Consider the following 22,910-nt stretch of genomic DNA (forward strand, 5'->3'; position numbering starts at 1 on the left):
GGACTCTGAAAAACAGGCTGGGGGTTCTAGAGGGGAGGGGGGTGGGAGGATGGGTTGGCCTGGTGGTGGGTATTGAGGAGGGCACGTTCTGCATGGAGCACTGGGTGTTATGCACAAACAATGAATCATGGAACACTTCATCTAGAACTAATGATGTAATGTATGGGGATTAACATAAGAATAAAAAAAAAAGAAAAAAGAAAAAAAGACGTGAGTTCTGACCAATTTAACCATGAGAACACAATGACTACAGGTGAGGGACAGAGACTCGGCTCAGGCCAGGTGAAGACCTAGAAAGTTTCCGAGTGCTTGATTTGCTGAGTGGTTTCCCACTAATAAAAGGGTGAGTTGAAAATAAAGCTAAGAACTGTAATGATTTATTGAAATGAAGTTTTATTATGACACCCAAAAGAACTTCAAATTCTTTCACTGAACTAGAGTTTCAGTGTAACAAATGCAAGAATCAATGGATTATTATGTAAGGATCAAGCCATTTCCAGTGACTGTCTTTCCCCCACAGCCCTCAGGTCCTTGGGTCCACTCTAAGCATAAAGCTATGAGAAAACAAATGGCTTTGCTCTGTCCTCAGTTCTTAATTCCTTTCAAGCTTAGTGTGGGAGAAAGGGAAATATATGCACAACTGTCTGTTTATTTTATCCCAAGTTATTGGACCAAAGGCTGATTTAGGGATGGAGAGCCCAGATTGGCAAATTGATGAAGACCTGCCCCGATCAACACCAGTTCACTTCCACCTACAGTTGGCATTCTCCTTCCTTGCCCTTACCCCCAAAAAGATGACCTTCACCTCTCTAGAGACAGAAGTATCAGAATAATGTTTTAGCAGCATGTAGAAGGTTGCCTATAAAATTACATTTTCCATGAACTTCTAAAGGATATGCCAGACAGACAACATGAAAAAAAAGAAAAAGAAAAAGAAAATGGGTCTTATATTGAGAAGACAAAAATATACCAAAAAACTGGGCATATCAAATTCATTGTTTCTAAGGTATCAGTGGTTACGAATTTATGGGGTATCTCTTTTCTCATCCTCTTTCTTTCATGGGTGGCCTGCACAGAAATGGAGGAATGTCCTTCTCCCAATTCACTTTCATTCGCCAATTCATTAACTCTCCATATATTAATAAAAAATTAAATTTTATCAAAAGATAAGTCGGTAAGAAGCCAGTGCATTTGCTCATTTTACTCACAGTCAACACATCTGAAGAGGAACAAGAGTTGAGGACACTGAAGCTGTGAGAGGTGGATGTGCATCTCATTTGGGATATTTTCTTATCTTTTCTATCTTTCATGGTTTTTTTTAAATCATGTTTAATTTTTTTATCTCTTCCTGTTTTTTTAATATCTTTCAGCTCATAAATTAAACAAAATGACAAATGTTTCAAAACTCAAATTATAATTTATTTTTCACTAAAACAATACTATTGTTTTCATAATGAAAGAGTTGAAATATATTCCTCCTAAATATGTAAGGCTTGTTGTCTTGAGCACATCAGGAGTTCATGCCTGCCTTTCAGATTATATAAAACATGCATCAGTCTTGCTCTAACAAAGTCCCCCCTATAGGATCCATAATTGTCAGAACACAAGGAAAAGTATGGAGTGACCAGAAATATTCAAAGGAACCTAATACAACACAATCCCCTCCATGACACAATCAATCCGTGAAGAAAAATTCTGCAATGTAATTGTTTAGTGCATAGCTCATGATCGGTGTCTGAGCCTCAGCACAGGTCGTGACACAGGACTTCTCTGAGGAGTTAGTGGGCATTCAATAAAGATTAAGGAAAGGGAAGGAAGAGGAAGGAGGAAGGAAGGAAGGTAAGAAGGAAGGAAGGAAGGAAGGGAGGAAGGAAGGAAGGAAGGAAAGGGGAGGGAGGGAGGGAAGGGGAAGAAAAGAGAGAAGGAGAGAGTCTTAATTGTATTTCCATTCCTATTTATTTTCTTAAAAAATTCTAGTCAAATGGAATCCCCATTGCTGTTTTTCCCTAAACCTACATGTTTACATTTTAACATTTAGGTTCTGAATTTGGACTGGTAATGAAAAGACATAATTAAGGCAAATGGTAAGATCATAGAGCCAAATCTTGGGTTCAACTGCCAGGCCTTGAATGTCTAAAACATTTTTGGTAGGAAAAAGATGATCAACATACATTTATATATCCCACAGCAATAAACATGCATAGTGCATAGTGTATCATGAGAATGAGGTACATGTTTTAGGCACTGATCCATAAAAATATCCATAAAAGAGAGTTAAGGAAGAAAAAAATACCAAGTCTTTGAGCAGTGTGACCTTGATTCAGTTAATGCCAAAATAGCCATATAGTTTGTGAGTGTCTTTAAAAGACTCAAAAGGATACTTTTACCCTATTGCTGGCAGTGCTAACCTCCTCTGGGGAGCAAAATTGGTGGGAAAGGAACGTGAAGAGAGGCTTCTACTTGTTCCTTCCTATAACCCTATATTGTTTGAATTTTTTAAACAATGAATTATTTTCAAATCTGGTAATATAGGAAAATAAAACAATGAAGAAAAAAATACCATGATTTTAAATTAGTCTTGAAATATGTAAATTTTCAGAGCAAAAATATAGCTTATTAACATGACTTACCGTGCTATAATTAGATTTTTCTCCATTACAGTCCATGAAGTTCTATTTGATTTTATTAGCAATCTCTTTCAGAAGACCCTTGAGATCATTAATCTTGGAAAGGGGAAAAAAAATAGAACTGGTCTTAAGATAAATTTTCCAACTGTCAATGATTTAAATGATTACTCTATGGCTTTTCCATGAAACAGATGTACATACTAAGCAGCAAGTATGGCGCATCCTGGAACAGGGCAGAATGGATGGCAGGTGATATGGACCCTGCCCACTGCTTACTTTCTGAAATCATGTCACTAGCAAATACTCATCAGCACCAAGGAGTGTGAGTTTTTCTCAAAGGCAAATCAGTAATGGTTCTCACATAGAAATGACAGGTTTTAACCACACAGAGAAATACTATGCAGAAATAATCATGGCATATGTAATTAACACTAATAAAATTATAAGATACCGACAATGTTTCACTTCGGTAGAAGTATAATACTAATAAAAATATGATACAGGGGGGCGCCTGGGTGGCTCAGTTGGTTAAGCAACTGCCTTCGGCTCAGGTCATGATCCCGGAGTCCCGGGATCGAGTCCCACATCGGGCTCGCTGCTCGGCAGGGAGTCTGCTTCTCCCTCTGACCCTCCTCCCTCTCATGCTGTCTCTCATTCTCTCTCTCTCAAATAAATAAATAAAATCTTTAAAAAAATATATATATGATACAGGGACGCCTGGGTGGCTCAGTTGGTTAAGCGTCTGTCTTTGGCTCAGGTCATGATCCCAGGGTCCTGGGATCGAGCCCTAAGTCAGGCTCTCTGCTCAGCGGGGAGTCTGCTTCTCCCTCTCCCTCTGCTCCTCCCCCCACTCATGCGCACGCTCGCGCCCTCTCTCTCTCAAATAAATAAATAAATATTTAAAAATAATAATAATATGATACAATACTAATAAATCAAATATTTGCAACCAAAGTTTCTACTCTCACAAAAAAGTATAAATAGTAAAACAATTTAAGTAAAAGGCATAATAAAATTATTTTTGCTGCATGCATCTTTCACAAGCTTATGACACAAGATGAATGAAGCTCGTTCTAAATTACACACCTTATCGGTATATTTGATAAAAGCTCATGGACACAGTGCAATTTCAATACAGTTGGTTTCTAACTTGCCATATTTCTCGCTCAAGGAAAAAAAAAATCTGTGTTTATCTTGGGCTTATTTCCAGTAATAATCTCTTCATTTAACTTTTTCTTTTTTTTCTAAGAACAAAAAGAATCCATAAGGGCTAATAGCTGCCTAAAATAAAGAAGATCTAGTAAGATCCCTACTTACAGACCTAAGGTCAATTGCGAATTGACTTTGTTTTCGGGTATAATGAGATGGAGAAATTTTTTATTCGCTGGAGGGGCTTGGTGAGAGCCCTGTATTTGTTGGTGGTAGAATGACTTCAATAAGCTGTTTAAAGCAGACGTAAGATTCTGAGAGCTTGCTCAACAAACAGGTGATGATCCCTAAAGTTCTCTGTATATGGAAAAGAGAGACTTTTTGTTGCTCAGGAGGGGAGGGGTACAGGATCCAGGAGGGAATAAAGAGGAGACGGGGGCAGGGGAGCAGGACGAGAAGCAGGGAGAAAGGTAGTGAAATCCCACACAGTTTGAGGCCTCCCTGGGACCCACCCAGATTCTCCCTAAACCTACAAAATACATGGCATCGGTGGGCTTCTGGGAGGAACAAGCAAAGGCGCTGAGCTCCACAGCCAGGGGCATGCAAAGGGGACAGAACCTGCAAGCTCTTCTCTGAGGGCCCTGGGGACTCCTGTCCTGCACATGTGCGTGGACAGCCTTAAACTGTGCTTTCAGTGAGAAGCAACCTATTCAGCCCCCACCTCCCACAACCCCCACAGCTCAGGCCCACTGTCCCCACTGACGGTGTCACCGCCAGCCCCTCAGTGGTCAGGAGGTCTCGGTCTGCAAACAGCGTGGCCCCTGGGAGTCAGGTCAGCGCGTCCAGTACCCTGGTTCACCCCATGACCTCTGACCCAGGCCTGGTGGACTCCAGGAGGGCTGAGGCTCCAGCCCTGCCCCTCTCTCCTTCCAAAGCCACCCCAAGTGAGACCACAAGTAAAAACAACACACCACCACAACCCAAAATAGCCTGATTTCTGCAGAAACACACACCTAGACAAGTCCAGGGGGCCTCTATTGCCAAACCAGACTGTTTAAGCTGCTCTTCTGCGGCCACCCTGATGGCTCGGAGGGTCTTTGACAGAGTCCACCAGATGTCCCCCTCTCGGGCTAAAACTCTGCAGAGGTCTCCCCTGCACAGGGATAAAATCCAACTGGACAGAAGCAAGTTCCCACACAGGGCGGCCTAGCCGCCCCCACTTCCTCCCACTCAGAGCTCCCCTGGTTCACGCTGCCTCTCGGTCGCTGCCTGGAACTCTCCCTGCTTCTCTGGACTCAGGGCCTTCACAGCTGCTGACCCTGCTCCCTGCTGACGCAGACACAAGCGATCTGTGGAATGCGTGCCAGATACTGCATTGAAAATCATTGTTGCCATTGAATCCTGCACAATTCAGCTCCTATAACCGCACCGCTTCACAAAGGGGTCCACTCATGACATTGGGGGGGGGCCACATCTGCTTCGATGGCACTTAGCCCCATGCCTGGCACATCGCAGGTGCTCGGTAAATATTATGTACTATGTGGCCTAGGCACAGAAGCAGCAGACAATACATGTAAATATAAATCCATGAGGTGGAAAAGTGAATTTATCATATGAGGATATATATTATTTATCACATACTATATGTCTCTAATACAAATACTTAGAATACTATCTCCTATTGCCTCTTTCATATATTCTCTTAATATTCGCTAAATTTTCTATAATCTTTAAACATACCTAGCACTTTTCTTTTCCCTCTCCATTGATTATAATCATGATATACATCCTAGCATGATCATTTATGTACAGCACTCAACTCCAATCAAATAGGAATCTTCCCAGGCCCTCAATGAATGATCAACAACACATCAGGATGAGAGAAGCTATAACAAGATACACTATTGTGTGATGGTGAGTCCCCAAAGACGGCTGCCGATGGTTCCTTTGTGCCTGTCCACCAGTCCCACTCCCACCTCAAGAGGCCCGTGACCAAATCTGGGCTGGCCCGTGGCTGCTCTGATCAATAGACTCTGGTGGACGTGATGTCACGCCAGGTCCAGGCCTAGACCTCAAGAGCAATGGCAGTCTCTGTTTCCTCACTCTTGGAAGAAGGGGGACTGCTTCAAGACCGCCATGCGGTGACCAGCCCAAGCCACAAGGATCAAACGTATGGGTGAGAGAGAAGTCACATGGACGAGCACTGAGATGCCAGATCCTGGCCTCGTCACCAGCTGAATCCAGCCCAAGAAATCCAGCTGTGTCCACAGAACAGAACTGCCCGGATGAGCTCTTCCCAAATTCCTGGCCCACAAGAGAAAGCAAGCACAAAATAAAATGGTGGTTGAAGCCACTGAAGTGTAGGGGTTGTTTGTTATGCAGCAAAGCATTTGATCCTCCTGAGTAGTTGACTCCAATGTATAGAGCTGGCCGTTCCAGAGAAAGGAAAGGAGACGAAGACTCAGGAGGAAGAGAAGAGCTACTCCAGGGGGACCAGGAGGGCATACCATCCTGTTAGGCCCAGGCTTCAAGAGATGAGGCCTATGAAAACACAGCCTTGGTTTTTAAGAATGCTGGTGGTAAATAATACATAAATAACCAAGAAAGTTTGAACTGGATAAATTCTTATGTAAGAGCTCCATGAGGGCCAACTTTGGGTCATTTATTCACTCAGCGAATGTTCACTGAGACCCTACTGGTCCGGGCAAGGCACTGGGTGCCCGAGATTCTGCCTCACCTGATGGGGTATTGTCCAGCCACCAAACAACACAGCACTGGGAGGGAGTGTGACTCTCATCACCCAGGATGCTCGTCTCAAAATACCATGATAAAATACCAGATATCATCTCCTCCACAGAGCCTAACAGCGATCCAGTATTTATGAGTCAGTTGTAATTTCTGCTAAACCTAATCATCATTTCTGGCCACCCAGCTCAGGGTGGATGTGGGCACACTCTCCCTACGCCTGATGTTCACATGTATATTCGTGCATCTGCAGTGCCCTTCCAATTAAATAGCTAGCAAATCAGAGCGGCATCGAAGACGAGCACAGAGGCTCATAGGCTCCCAAATTGCTCTTCTGAGCCTCGCTGGTGTTCTGTAACTACAAGCATCTCACACCTGCTTTCACAGCTGAGAGAAAGAGAAGAAGGGGCCCTGGGTCCGACAGAGACATGAAAGAGTTCAGAGATCATGGGAATGGGACTCCAGCACTATCGTCCAGAGGGGCCAGGAGCATCTGAGAAGCAGCTCCATTCCAGCACCCAGACCTTACTCAGTGAATGAAGAAAGATGAATATGGAACAGGGTCACTTCTATCTTTTTTTTTAAATAATTAACTTCTTTTGTTTTCAGACCACAACCACTGGCCTCTATCTGAAATCACAAAGATAACACAGATTTTTTGAGAAAGAGAAAGGGCACATGAGCAGGGAGGGGAAGTGGGGAGGGGGAGGGGCACAGGGACAGGGAGAGAGAAAGAATCTCAAGCTGACTCTACCCTGAGTGCAGAGCCCAACCCAGGGCTCGATCCCACGACCCTGAGATCAGGACCCAAGTTGAAACTCAGTCGGACGCTTAACCGACTGAGCCACCCAGGCGCCCCAGATAACACAGACTTTTAAAAAAATGTTTCCCAAACTATTATCAGAACTATACCTTTATATCCAGCTGTCTAAACCGATGCCTCATTCTTCAAAGAAGTTAAAAAAAAAACAGAGAGAGAACAAGAGAAGGGGGAGGGGGGAGAGAAAAGGCTATTAGATGCCATTTTACAGTCTTGTAAAGAACAAAACTCAGATCAGTTTCTTTTTCAACTAAATCCATGTCAGCTGCAGTTTTCTCCCCAACACCCAAATGAAGGGGAATCCCACCCTCACCCCAGTGAGCAGTACAGCAAGTACATGATACCTTTGCTGAGAGGGCGGTAAGATTCATCCCTCCTTTCCAAAATCAAGATCTCAGAGTCCAGGAACGGAGAAGAGCTTAGGGAGTCTACCTTGTTACTCAAAGATAAAGAGCACGCCATCCATCCCATGTGTCCCAGTAGCTGTGTTGAACTTAGCACAGGGATTGGGTGTACTTACATTTACTCTTTCTTTGTTAAAGTAAATTTTGAGGTATGTTTGGAGCTCTCAGTAAGAATGACATCAGACCGTTAACCATGTTAACGTGCATAATAAGAAGGGCACGCACGTGAAGGCCACGCATGACGCGTTACTTGGGGACCATCTATGGATTTAGCTGTGACTTATCTAGTTCTATGGGACATTTATAACAACTCCATGTGATTCATAAATGATGGTCAGGACTTCTCAAGGACAACTGTAACAGATCTACCAAATGGTTTTCGATTCTATTTCTTCACAGAGACATGTGTGCGGCACCTGCAAGATCGTGCCAATTGCCCATGATCTGTGGGTCTCCCCGGAATCCACCTCTGCCATGGCTGCACGCTCTTGTTATCTGGTTCCAAGGCCCTGACCTGCAGTCCCAAAATACCTCTTTCTTCCCCAGGGCCTTGGAGGACAATCAGGATGGCAGGTGGGTGGTTCTGCCCTTCTTGAAAGGCTGGCACACACTTACGTGTTTGTCATCTTCAATTGCCTAGGTAATATCTTTCTGGTCCTATTTCTTTCTGCTGTGAATTCTCTTTACAGAGTTTATACAAATAAGCTACTTATGTTCTGCCAACTTATACAAGGGGAGCCTTGCAAAGCAGAAGTGAACATACTCCTCTGAGGTGTCATTGGCTTTCATGTTGATCTTGACAAGGTAATTTTCTTTCATGACACCCTCCCACGCCAGAGTCTCGTTGTCTTCATTTTTGAAACCTTGAATAATGAGAAAAAAAAAAAAAAAAAAAACACCACATTCAAATTGTTTCATTTGCCCCTTAACCTCTTAAATCAACACCTGCTAGTCATTTTGTGATACCCCAGAGCCAGAAGAATTAGGTTCGTCCCGCACAGGCTGATCTGAGTAATGTTAGACAACAGCAGAGCAATGGAATGTTAATGAATTTCTTGGTAACAATGAGGAATTGGAGCTGCCTGAATGAAATAGGAATGCAATCTTTATTCCAAATAGAGATCAATCTAAAGCCTGTCTGTGTGTTTTGTGACTTAGCAAAATCATTTCACTAATGAATTTTGTCCTCACGTTTTATATGTGCTCCTCTTTCATTTGGATGACATAAAAATGCTAAATCAACCACTCAGTTGGAGAATTACTGACGGATTGCTACTCTAAGCCTAAAACCGGGGTAGGAACTTTGGAGGAGAGGAAAATAAGCCTTGGACATCATGCAGTCTGGGTGTGGACCTCAAGGAAAATTCTTACGTCTAGTCTTTTCCTTTCATCTAAGACAGGGCTTGCTATAAAATTGGCTAGGGGCATGTTCCAGCAAGATTTCTCAGTTCAGTTTCTTGCAGTACTTGGGCCTTACAGAAGGCAAGCAAAGTAACAGATCACCAGGGCACCTGTGTTTCAGATACTGGTGGGTTGGACAGCAATCCTCCATATGAATTCATGGGGAAAGAAAAGCACATATGTTCATGCAGGTGTCCACTTAGAAAAAAAATCTATCAAGTTTTGTTTTTAAATTGTCTCTAAATTATAAGATCTTCCTGGATTTAAAAAGAATTAATTGGGAATCAAAGAGCCAATAAGGCAAGTGACAGGATTGAAGCAAATCCTACATAACAAATACAGATTTATAGAAATTAATCCCTAATTGAATTTCTTTTAATTGTATTTTTCCTAGCCAAGTGATTTCCAATGTCTCTTCCTCAAACTAAAATGTACGCAGAAGCCCAATAGCAGTACTTAAAAATGAACATGGAAAGGATCAACACGCTCCTGAACACAGATAGCCAAAGAGCAACAGTGACTAATGACCAGGAAAAAATGGCCAACTTCTCTAGCAGTCAAAACAATGCTATTGAGATGATGACATGGCATTTTCACCAACCAAAGTGGAAAATTAGCAGAGTCTACAGTAATAGCTATAGCCTGTGTGGGCAAAGATGTGGATAAACAGGCTTCCCATATACTGGGAAAAAATCTGTAAATTTGTTACGGCCTTTGGGCACGATGGATGAGAAGGTGGAGGAGGAAGGTGGCCAACGATATCAAAAGACTTAAACCTGTGCATACCTTTATCTAGAAATTTCTCTCCTATAAATAACTCCAAGGAAAAAAGTCATTGATGTGCTAAAAAATGAAGGCATCTGTTTATCATAGCACTGTGTGATACTGAAAGAATTGAAACAATCTACATGTTAATGCCAAGGGATTGGTTACATTAAATATGACGCAACCACAGGCTGGGATACTCTACAGTTCAGAACTGTCATATAGATGTATATTTAAGGATATGGAAAATGTTCATGATGTATCATTAGCCAAATGAACAGATTAGATTATGAATATGTGTTTACAGAACAACCTAATTATTACACACCCACACAAAAATAATAGAATAGATACCATTATGTTGGCAATATTTATCTCTGAGTGGTGAGTTACATGTGCTCTTGGCTCTTTCTTATTTGTGTTTTTCTATAGCTTTCAAATGTTCTATAATGAATATGTATACTTTTTAATCATAGAAAGCAATATATTTTATAAAAGTGGATCACTGGGTAGCATACCTTTTCATGATTACTTTAGGATGTCACCAGAACATACCCAAAATGGAAGTTTTGATTCTATGTTTTCTGAAAAGTTATTTGAAAAATCTTGTGTTCTTCTCCAAAGAAGGACAATTTCGAACTTAAATCCCATGATGTCTTCCTCACTTGCAGGCAAATGCAAAGTGAATTTGGGAAGTGAATTACCACGAGAGACTCTGCCAACCACAGGGTGCCGCGGTTTCTGGAATTAGTGATCCTCAGGAAGAAGCAAATGAATGAGCAGGCACCTCCAGAAGTCTCTGATGTGTAAACGGGGGGCTCTCGGCTCCCCATCTCTGTCATCACTGCACGCTGGGTGGAGAAGGACCTGCCCTGCTATGGTCAACCCATTCCCTCTATTTCTTTATTTCTTCCTGAGACTAAAAACTATTCGAAGAGAGAGCATCAACAGCTTACATTATCTATTTCTCCAAATGGTTCTAAGAACATCATTCTCCCAGGGCCCATCAGGGAAACACATGCAGATTCACAGAGTTTGTTTCTGCCTTCTCAACCCCATATTCAAAAGACGGATTTGTCCTTAATTATACACTGAGTTTTCTGGTTCCACTGATCCTGGGCTGAGCACAGTGTACCTTTGGAGAGTAGACCTTCATTCCCTATAGCCCTTCTGCCCACCCATGCCCAGATGGACTTCAGCCAGTGGTGGGGATTCACGACCTCACAGAGCTATTCATTTCATTTCCTGATAGCACGAAGTGGTGGACTTTGTTTTAAACTTATACCAAGTCAAAGTCTTCCTCCCTGCAACTTTTATCCATTGCTAGTTTTTTCTCTAGAACCGTTCAAGTAAAAATATGGCCTGAGCAGCCCAGCCGTCAAGTGACTTTGTTGGTAACTGTACCCCCAGAACCAAGCATGTATTTGCAAAGGAAGGCAGGCCTTGAGCAAGACGACTCTTCTTACACTGTTTCTTCTCTATGAGCTATAGGGTATATGCCTTTTCATGCTTCGCTTTCCTAAATTAAAAGTTTGTGACCTAACAGTTCATTCTTCTTCTTCTGATTTTTAAAAGAAATGTAAAGATTTTCGTGGTCCCTCCAGTGCATGAGCTCCGGGGCTGTGGGTGATGGAGAGGCTACCCCAGCCCACCCCAGAGCCAGATCCCCTGGCTTAAATCTGAGGTTAGAAGTCAAAGTTAATGGGCTGGCAGTACCCTTTCTATCTTTTTTTCTGTGTCCAAACATCCAAATGAATAAAAATAGGCCTCTCCCTTCTTTCCTGCTTAATGTGGTTGAAACATGTCTGTGCTCTGTCTGGCTCAGTGGCTCCAGGATCAGGTGTTCAGAAAACCTAGCCTGGTGCAGGGAAGACAGCCGTACCTGAGGATGGGGTACCCGAATGTGACGAGAATCCCACAGTGACCGATCCTGGCTCCTCCAGCAGGGGTAAGGAGAGGGAGCTGGGTGGGGACCCTCTTGCACCTCAATCCTTGTCAGAGCTAAGGAGGTGGGTAGCCACAGGAGAGAGAGAGAACCAACCGAGCTGTGGACATTCCTACCTTCCGGAAGGAAGTGGCTCCCCATCAGGGAGAGTGTGCGCAGTGTGGACCCCCGGCATTCAGAGGCTCAGGGGATGCAGCCGCCAGAGAAAGGATTGCCAAGTCCTCAGAGGCGAGGGGCCGGCCGGGGAACAGCTGAAGGGCCCACCAAGTGCCCACACAACAAAGGATCAGTTTTACACACGTGCCAGGTCAGAGAGCATGGAGCCAGCCTAGAACAGTAACCCTGTTTCTGGAAAAGACTTTCTGCTCCTTTCTCCTCCTTCCTCCCTGTGCTCCAACCCGCAGTGGGGCAGTGACAGCAGCTGGTGGGTGGGAGAGAAGGGGAGTAAGAGAGGAAAAAGCCAACGGCTCCCCCTTCCTGACAACTGTGTCAACTGAGAGGGGGTGCAGCAAAAAGGGAAGTCTCCCCCACAACCCCCCCGCCAGCCTGAATGGCAGTTAAGCGGCTGGTTAATAGACAGACTGTATTTATTAAAGTAAAGTAATTGTAAGATTTCCTATTTCCCTAGGAGCGGCCAGAAAAGTCATGAGCTCTGCTGGAGTAGGGCTAACATCTCCCAGAAGCAAACACAAAGTTAGGTTTTGACACCCTCCCATGAATCATGCTTGCTCCATGTCCTATTTACGTTATTATGATGCTCGCCCCGAAAGTCATTGCCCCAGAATGAGACCGTCCCAGCAGATCTGCCACGCTCCTTTAATCTACTCTTTCCCTGCTGCGTCATTCACGGGCTGGCCAGTGTCCGATCTTTACAAACCTACAGATATGCGGAGCGACCCCACAGTGCATAATGCCTTCCTGCGGCCACGCGGACCGGGTGCGCTTCCCTGCGACAAATCACTGCTTTTGATCCCCGGCACAGACCGATAAGCCACTCACAGCAGGCGGAAGGCTCGGCGTCTTTCTCCCTGCAGAAGCACCCGAAGCACTTCTTGACCACCATGTAGAAGTAGGCGAAGACCACGAAGGGGAAGGGGATGTTCAGGCGGTTGCAATACTCCTGCACCAGAAAGTACCTCTGGAACTTCCAGACCTGGTCGTTGTTCTCCTGGACGGTGCCCACAGTGTAGCTGGCCAGGGAGGTGGGGGGAGAGAAGAGTAAGCCTCAGCCTTCCACGTGCCTCCTCATGTCACTGGCAAGCATGGTAATATTGATAACCAGGTAATTCCTGGGACAGCTTGAGCCCAGAAGAGAGGATGAGCCCCACGGAGCCCGGGGCAAGGACAACTCAGCGCCGGGCACTCTTCCACTGGGGTTTTTGTTTTTATCACCAAAAAAAAAAAAAAAAAAAAAAAAGGCTGTCTGGTGAACTTTAAAAAACGCTTTACTTCAAGAGCTTTCAAGGATTCCCTTTTTTCGTTAGTCTGTTACTGTGTTAGCCACAAAGAGGCCAAAGGTGTCGACTCTCTTTGGAACAATTTGCCCCTCATACATTGCTAATGGGAGTTCAATTGTAAATAATCTGCGGAGGAAGTTTGTTAATATTTATCAAGGGCCTTAGAAATGTTCATCCCTTGGATCCAATGACTTTACTTCTGGAAATCTAAGACTAAGGAGGTACTGAGAAAAATATATATATAAATGGATATATACACAGAGCTGTCTGCCATACTCCTGAAAGTAACAGCAGCTCCAAGCTCCCACCTCAACAGAATGGGACAACGGAAATGCTTAACACTAAGAAAATGTATCACCCATTATGGTTAATCAATAGGATTGCATTACCCTGCCCTTAAAAATAATGATTATGAATAATTTTCGTACTTTGGGGAAATGCTTCTGATACATGTTAAGTGAAATAATTAGGCTCAAACTCATACTTACAACATGATCTCAGTACATAAATCGTAAGTCACGGGGAGAAATAAACCCATCATCAGCAGTGGTCATTCATCCCTGGCACACATCATGAATGTTCTTTATTCTCTGTTGTCTGCTTTCCAAGCATTACACAATGGGCATGAATTACTTACATAATTAGAAAAAGTGTCCACTGGTCAGAAAAATGTCTTATTGTGCCACTGATTTATCAGTTACAAGTCAAACCAACTATAGCGTAGCTAATGTTCATCATGTACCAGACATTGTTCTAAGCAGCCTACTTATATTAATGATGTAATCTGCAAACAACTCTCTAGAGGATGTAAGTCCTATTATCATCTACGATGAACAGATCAGGACAGTGAGGCATAGCAAGCAAATATTGTCTGAGTCTCCCAACTAGGAAATGATGAAGCCAGGACCTGGACCCTGCAATCCAGCCCAGGGTCTGTTTGCCTTGCCGCCTTACAGAGTGGAGCATGAAATGTTTTGAGTTATGCCCTATTTCCAAAGGATTCGGTTGGACTACTTAATTTAAGAAAACGAGGAAGCATTTTACCATTTGTGAATTTCAACCATCCAAGATACTTTTATTGCTGATATCAAATCACCCCTTCGAGAGTCAAAGAAGGAGCAATCAACATTTGAAACCTCCTATAAGCAAATCCTGACTGGGGATGCATTCAATTCTCCCAATTCTGGGTAAAAACTTCACAGGCCAAACCCGAATGAGGTGACCAGGCAGAGGAGCCAGATCCGTTTGTTGTGAGACCTCATTCTTGCCCCATGGTATGTTACGATCTAAGACTCAATTATCTTTAACTAAGAAAAGATCATACACACAAGCAAAACACTAACCTACACACATCACAATTATGGCTTTGCTTATAAGCTTGGCTTTGCTCATGTGGGAGTTAACTGATGAATGGGACACCCCAGATCCCGGATTCTGTGCAGGGCAGGTGTTAGCAGCCGGTACCCCATCAACACCTAAAACTCAACCCCAGGGTGCAGTCTTTGCAGGGAAAGGAATTAACGTCTCTTGAACATCTATTGCACGTAAGCTCCTCCACTCGGCATGCAAAATGGCTGCTTGACTGATTCTCAGGTCACTTCTATGTGGTAGATTTTTTTTTAGGTGAAAAACAGTACTGTACGTATGAGAGTGTAGCGGAGTGAATCCAGCAGTGAGCCCGCGGTATCTTCCAAATGTAGGTCAGGTTGCTTTGAGGCTAATTCCAACATCTTTGTCTGTCCTCGCTAGTCCCCACTGGTTCTGCCTGCAAAGGATACTGCAGACCCCTCACTGCAACGGGGATGATGGTGGGCACACCCCAGATTCATGAAGTCCAGGCTAAGAACTTGCCAGAAATCAGTCTATTACTTTGCCACAGAACAAGTGTCACCATTCAAATTATTGTCCCTGGGAGTGTCTTAAAATACTAACATATCTAGTCAAAAATGAAATCTACTGACTGCCCCTTCCATGCCTACAACTTAATAGGCCAACACAAAAAAGCAATAGCATCCTTTTTAATCCATCAAATGTTGTTCTCTGAGGTTCCATCTGGAAGGAATTAACAGGGAGGTACACTTAGCATGCTAAGAGCAGGGGAAGCCGACCTCTCCAGCCGGTGGGCCTGCCTCCCTTCCTCGGCCGAGAGAAGAGTTCCAGTGGGAAGAGATTTGCATCTTGGCTTAACTGGTCACTCAGAGGCAGTGAAAACATCTCGTGTCTTCCAGGTCATCTAGAAAAGGGATTGACAAACTGGGACCGGGGGCCAACTCCAACCCATCCCCACGGTTTTGCAGGGATCATCAGCTTAGAATGGCCCTTCCAAAGCAGAGAGGTGGGGATGGGTGCTTGGCATCCAGCCAAAGTGAAGACCCTAGCTGGCCCTCACAGAAAAAGTCACCAGCCAATCCCCAGTCTAGAATGGATTGGGGCCAACTGTGTCCCTCGGGACAACCCAGTGGCCTCCTGTTGGAAACCCCACTTCCTCTGCACCTCTGGGCACAGGTGGATCTAGCGAGCTGCCTTCCTTTCCTGGGCAAACAGTAAAAACCCTTATCCACATCCTAGGGGCTGAGAGTGAGCTAGCCAATTACTGGACATTAATACCCCAAAGCCGCTTTGCATAAATAACACATTTCTGGGGCTGGCCATGCTGAGGTTCATTTATACTGAGGCCCACCTTCCCCATATGAAAGCAGCTTCCAAATCGTTCTCTCCCCCCCTCCCCCAAATTAGTTCCGGCCTCAGCCAAAGACACGCGGGTTCCCCAGGGAAGGCTGATAATTGAGCACTGCCTCAAACCGCTTTGTTAAAATCATTTTTATATTCATGAGACACTGTCTCCCACTTCTGTAGAGGAAAGGCAGCATTCTGGCACCAAAACATGCCCACGCCCCTCAGCAAACCCAGATGTCGAGAGCAGCTCAGAGACCATCTCTCCCAACAGGCTCTGGGAGTCTCCCTGCCAGCCCCTGGCCATCTAGAGTCTTCCCTGAGAGGAATAACACAATGTCCCCTCTGACCCTACAACTCCAGTGATATCTTGTGCCCTCTGCTACCCAGTGCGGTGATGCCACTGGACTCGGTCCCCTAAGATCCCCTGAGCACCCTCCTCTGAGCAGGACAGGAGGAGACAGGAGCCCCCCACAGGGAGACGAAGTTTCAGAAAGTTGCTGACACTGAAAACTTTACCAAGAGATAACAAATGTTCAGGACTCAGATAGCCTTGAGCGTAAATGAAATCCAGCAGTACGTTCAAAGAATAATATGCCATGACCAAAGAACAGAGGATGACTAAGTATTAAGATCATTTATATAATTCATCATTCTCATAATACATCATAGATCAAAAGGAAAAATGTCCTTTTGATAGTTGCTAGAAAGTCTTCTGGCAAATTCAACATCCATTTCTGATTAGAAAAAAAAAAAAGAAGTAGGAGAAAAAGAAAGGAGGTTAATAAATAAGAAATATGAGGAAACCTCCATGACACAATAAAAAAAAAAAGAATTTAGTAAGGAGACTTGTTCTAAAATAAATAAGCAAAACTTTAATGCCCTTCCTACATATCAAAAATTACTTATTGGAAAAAAATAATAGAAAAATATCTTTCTCACAATCACAAATGTCTGGGAAGAAAAGTAACCAAAAATCTTCCAGATCCATAGGAATAAAACCATTAAACATCACCAGCAAACTATGTACATTTGAGTAAATAAAGAATCACACCATTTTTTTTTTCCTGGATGGTATGATACCATTTTTTAAAGATGCCAGCTTCCCCTGAACGATTCTGCGAAGTTCACATCATCACAATAAAATTCACAAGACTTCTTTTTTTTTTTCGGAAGGGGAAAGAAAAAAGGATTTCAGAAGATGAGCCTTAGGCCCCTCCATATTATTAAATATATGAGAAAAGCCAAAAGGAGTTTTGCATCAGAATAATGAGAGGAACTTATACAACAGATGTAAAAATAATTTTTTTTAAAGTCAGTAATTAAAGCCATTTGGTAGTAAAAACCAAAATAGACTAATCAACAGAACAGAATGTCAAGTCTGCAAAAAAAAAAAAAATCACAAAAGAAAAGTAGTTGCTAAAACAATGGCAGAATTTTAGAATAAATTGAAAGACGAGAGACTTGCCAGCTACATTTCAATCAGGAAACACCTCCTGTAAGCTTTTCACAGATTTCATACGTTTTCCATCTGTTCCTCCTTCCCGGACATGCCGGCGATATCCGGCCAGCGCTGCCCTGTGGCCCTGGGGACCCTGACTTCTGCAGGCCCATCGTGCACATCCTGGTTCCCCTCTCATTCCACAGCATCAAGAAAACAGGTACAAGGTCAACAGTCAAAGACAGACAGAGATCTCACCGCACTGAGTTTTGAAGTGAGTGCTAACTCGGTTTAGGATTTTGCTATCAGACTCACACCACTAAGACCGAGCCGGGTACCTGTCTAAAGACCCATGAGATCTCCCTCCGCCTGCAAGAAAACGTCCAACTTCTTTAACGTGGCATAAAAGACACCCCACAACCTAGCCCCTGCCTACCTTTCCACCTTCCTAGGTGACTGATTCTCCCCAGACTAGCTTCGCCCTCCCACCCTCACCCCTCACCCCCCACCCCGGGGCTCTGGGCTCCCGGCAAGGGATCCTCTGAGCAAATGTCTCCTCTGCTCGGGGCTGTTCACCCTAGCCCTGCCCCCAATGTTCTGTCTCGCTTCCTAACAGCCCCCTGTGCGCCATAGTCCCTGTAACAGCCTTTTCAGGGCTGCTTATATGATACTGTGTTCTATTCTATTACATTATATTGCTACACTACATCGTATTATTTATTGTATTATATACGTATCTGTTTATGTACCCATCAACTCCCTTAACAGCAGAGACTTAACCTCTCTCTGCCTCCAACTCCTCGTTTGTAAAATGATAAGAAAGCCACACCTACACAAAAATGATCGATAATTAAGTGAGGTAGCCCATGATGGGCACTTGGACAGCCGGGCCCAGAAGAGTATCAGTAAACATGAGCTCTTCTTACGATCACACTATCTGCCCTTTTTTTTTTTTTTTTTTTTTAATCCATTTCAAGAGCTCTCCTTAGCCGGGTGAAGAGGCACCAAACCTTTAGTGGGTACCAGGTGATTATTTCCTTTTTTCTATTTTTCTGCGTATTCATAATGAACACATATTTTTCCTAAGCTTAAAAGATATTTGGGTCACAGAAATTATCCTCAATCAGAGCATGTTTGACCCATCATCTTTGGAAGAAACGCATAGGGTGGATTTATCTCCAGGACATGGTGCCCGCAAGCATCAGCTGCGTGTCGAGATGACCCAGAGTCATCTACTGACTAAGTTCACTTCATGCTCTGATAAGCCACACAGGGCCTGTGATCGATAACTGTAATGCAGAATAATCACAGAGGTTTACATCCATTACCTCTCCCCGTTGAATACCATCTGGAGAGCACTCCAACACTGCTTTAAAATTCCCAAGTGCGCATTTACGCTACAGTTCATAAGGTTGCCATTGTGCATGGCTATGCTTTTACGTGAATATTTGGATGTGGTGCCAGACAGGGGTCACAGCCTGGGGCCGTGGGCTCACAAAGCCCAGAACAATGACCACCACCATCAGAAACAGCGTTCTGATGATTTAGCCCAAGGATGGTAAGGGAGTGGCTCTAGGTGCTCACAAGTTCCCAGGACAGGCATTAACAAAGAAAAGGCCTCCAGTTGAACCCAGGACTATCCTAGAAGACCCCCCCAGGGAAGGGATGCCCCAAGTTGTCACACCTAAACGCTGAACAGGGCGACAGTAAGGTACCATGCCGTGGCTGGGGTCTCGTGAGGAGGAGAACTGCACCCAGCCTTGAATGGACAGCAGTGAGGCCAGAGCCGTGGACGTGGGGCTGCCTGGCATCCACTTCCTCAACATGAAAATGACAGGCTGGCTTCCAGTCTCTCCTGGCTCCAAGTTCTATCAGTTCATGATTGTGATGCAGATAATGGATTACCCATGTGGCGTGGTCCTCGAGAAGGGCTTTTGTGAACATCTCACAGCACGCAGACTCAGGACAGCTCTAAGTAATCCTCTACTCGGTGCCTCTCTGAGATTTACCAAATTAGTGTAGCTCAACTGTCTGGCACTGGGGGCTGTCGGCCCTTTTGTTTAATTTCTGTGGAAATTATCTCCGTGGTCAGATTTCATAGGGTCTAGCCAGTGTTTGATGTAAAGGTCATGAGGGTGTGTCATCCCTGTAAGATGGGACCCCACACCATCCCATTTCCTCTCTGCCTTAGCTTCACCTTTGGGAGTTGCCCTCCTTTCCTGCTCTCACATGGACGCTTGATCACCTAGCCTCTGCCACCTGTCTCTGCAGCTCAGACCGGGACGCTGTCTAGCTTCCTGACTCCTGAGTCACCTGGCCACCAGCTGGAGGTGGTGATGGAGAAGGTAGCCCATTCCCTCTTTAAGTCCACGTGGAAATAACAGCCACATGATCTCCGTGGCCCAGGCACCTGCCACGGAACAGACGTTATACATTTATGTAATGAAGCCCTTGCTGGTCTGTTATTCACCACTGGTGCTTCTCAGGGAGTATGAGACCCAGAAGCCAGGCTCCTGAGCGATAACTGAATAATGAACTAAACACGGGAAAAGCCCTGTTCTTTTCACTCATCCAACCCACAAGGTGCCAGGTGCTGAGACAGACCTAATCTCCATCCTCTAGAACATACCATCCAGAAGGAGAGAAGGCTGTCACTGCACAAGGGGTGCAAGGAGTCTCTACACAAAGTGGGGAGGGCACTGGGGACCACTCAGGCAAAGGATGATACGTAGCTCCCTAAAAGGCCAGCAGGACTGGGGCAAGAGACAGTCAAGACGGAGCAAGTAATCACTGGCAGAGGGACCAGCACTTGCAGAGAGTCAGATGTGACAGATCACCCTGTTTTGGGACGGACACCTGGGTGCCTCCCAGGGACAGACAGTGAGATGCCTGGGTGTGCTCAAAAGCCAGGTCAGGGATGGCCTTGGGAAAAAGCTGAAGAGCCTGAAATTTACCCTGAGAGCTATAGGGAAATACTAAAACCCTTCCAGAATTTTAAGTAGAGCAGTGACATTTTAGAAACATGACAGTGTAGAGGTTGGACTGAGGAGGGCTTCTTTGTACACCTGAAGACCAGATGGCCACTCACTGCTCAGCCTGATAGGTGGGTGATGTCCCCAGAGGCACGTGCTCCCACCCAGCCCCGTGCGAAGGGAGTCCACTGACCCTCATCCACAATCCTTGTGTCTCTCAGGAGCCCAGGGCTCTATGTGACAACTGTCATTTTCCTTATTTTTCTTCTAAATTCCGAAAGCAATATACGATCACTGTAACAAGTGAAATACATACTTGATTCTTTTCATTTCTTATTCTTTACTGGAAGGAAATGAGATTATACCATAAAAATTTGTCTGCAATTTGCTTTTTATATTTAACAAAATATCATCCTTTCAAGTCACTAAATAGAGGTCTACCTTTTGTAAGACCTGCACAAAACTCAGTCATCTATAACAAGCTTTATTCAACCATCACACTATCAACAGGCATCAAACAATGAACCAACATGCATCTTTGTACATAGGTATTTAGAATAGAATCCCAGATGCGAGACAGTTGGGTCAAAGATTTGTGTGTTTTTTCTCCTAATAACTCTTTTCATATCACTTTCCACAGACTTAGAGGCAATTCACATCGCCAGCAGCAATGCCCATTTCCCAGCCTCATCCCTAACACAAATGGCTTTTTAAAATTTCTGTTCATCTGCTGGGTCCTAGACCAGCATCTTGTTGGCTTCATCAGGCCCTTCCCATCAACAAGATGGAGCCCCTTTTCATGTGATTTTCTGCCATTTGAATTTTCCTTCTCCAGACTGCACTTACTCCACCAATTTTCTATTGGGTCTTCTTTCTGCTACCAGTTTGCAGAAGCTCTTTCTACATTAGGAATCTAAAGTCTTTGGCCACCACACATTTCCGCCATTCTATCACTTATCAGTGGATTTCATCTGAGATCAAACCTTTACCTTCAACACTTGCTTTATGAAATCAAAAGTGTTTATCTTGTCTTTCATAGTTTCTCGGTTTCTGATTCTGACTGTTTCTCTTCCACCCCAAGGTTTAACAAGGATATTCCATTGCTAAATTGTCTCTCTGTCTGTCTGTGCTGGGATCACGTACTCAAAATGGCTACCTACCTTAAAGCAGCAACATACTACGGTGCTCGCACTTTAACTACCCCTGGAGCCCCAGGAAACCCTCCGAAGAAAGATGAAGGGAAATGAAAATCATGATTTTCTAAAAGTAGTAAGGAGAGCTGCCAAAGGCAATAAAATTTTTTTAGATTAACCATCGTATTCTCCCTCCACCTCATTAGACATGAGCCCCAAAAGAAAGTCACTCTTCTGACTCTGCTCTTGTGATCTGTATTTAAACTGAAAAATTTCGGGCACCTGGCTGGCTCATTCGGTTAAGCGTCTGCCTTCGGTTCAGGTCTGTGATCCCGGGGTCCTGGGATCGAGCCCCGCATCGGGCTCCCTGCTTAGCGTGGAGTCTGTTTCTCCCCTTGCCTCTGCCCCTCACCCCTGTTCATGCTCATTCTCTCTCTCTCTCCCTCTCACTTACTCTCTCGCTTGCTCTCAAATAAATAAGATCTTTTTAAAAAATTATTTTAAAAAACTGAAAAATTTCAAAGCAGCAACTAACTAGAGGCTAAGTCATTTAAACCCTAGAATCCACACCACCGAGTCCACAGAAAACAAGGAGGTTGGGGAGGAGCTGTGCTCCACTGCATCAGCACCACGCCCACATCGTGGCGCTCAGGGAGACAACTGAATGCATGCTAGACATACAGGGTCTGAACATGCTGGAACGTGTCACAGTGCCTGGCTGTGATGTCATATAAGCTTACAGCACAGCAAATAGGGACATACTGTATTTTTAATATGGTACCTTTAAGATTGCACGCCTCCCCCAAGACCACCAGTCCCCTAAGCTCTAACACAAGTTGCTCAAGCGTGGACCTTCATGGCCTTGCTCCTGGTTCCTCCAGCCCGCCTGGCACACGGCCTGCCACACCATGAACACCCGAGAAACTCATGACAAAGCACATACCCAAACATGGCAACGAGCAGGTTGACCAGCAGGATGTTGGTGGAGAGCATGTAGATGCACACCAGGGGGATGGTGATCCACTCAGGGAACCGAGGAAGGTTGTGCTCATCCAGCTCCACACACAGTGGCTTGGACTCATTCCCAGTGAAGGTGCAGTGGGCAAAGTCATACGTGGTACCTGAGGATGTAGAAACCAAAAGGCAAGGCGAGGACCCTCTGGAGGGGGCAGTACCACAGTACCCCGGGGGGGGGGGCAGGGGGCACAAAACAATGATCACGTATTGAGGAGGGCTTGGAGTGGTGGGGATGGTAAAAAGTGTTCGGGTTTCATAGACGTTGATGAGATAAAATCAACAAAACGAGCTGATGAATTGGAGATGAGGGATGAAATCATAGGAGATGTCAAGGACAGGATTTGCACAACTGTGTGAACAG

The 22,910-nt window shown here is 44.5% G+C and overlaps 1 protein-coding gene across 3 annotated transcripts in view; it reads right to left on the minus strand.

Moving 5' to 3' along the window:
• Window positions 1–2,626: 2,626 nt before the first annotated feature.
• Window positions 2,627–22,910, minus strand: part of TRPM8 (transient receptor potential cation channel subfamily M member 8) — an 81,651-nt gene continuing 61,367 nt past the window's right edge. For 2 of the 3 annotated variants that reach the window (XM_081813347.1, XM_081813349.1), the window contains 5 exons: window positions 22,476–22,653; window positions 12,856–13,046; window positions 8,509–8,608; window positions 7,434–7,467; window positions 2,627–2,723 (listed from right to left, as the gene is read on the minus strand). In XM_081813347.1, the coding sequence (XP_081669473.1) occupies window positions 2,673–2,723; window positions 7,434–7,467; window positions 8,509–8,608; window positions 12,856–13,046; window positions 22,476–22,653 (554 nt within the window). In that variant the 3' untranslated portion in view covers window positions 2,627–2,672. The remainder of the gene's footprint in view (window positions 2,724–7,433; window positions 7,468–8,508; window positions 8,609–12,855; window positions 13,047–22,475; window positions 22,654–22,910) is intronic. The other variant, XM_081813348.1, reaches the window with a different exon arrangement.

This window comes from Leptonychotes weddellii, chromosome 3 (assembly GCF_054177405.1).
Source record: "Leptonychotes weddellii isolate Sample4059 chromosome 3, ASM5417740v2, whole genome shotgun sequence".
NCBI classification, from domain to species: Eukaryota; Metazoa; Chordata; class Mammalia; order Carnivora; family Phocidae; genus Leptonychotes; species Leptonychotes weddellii.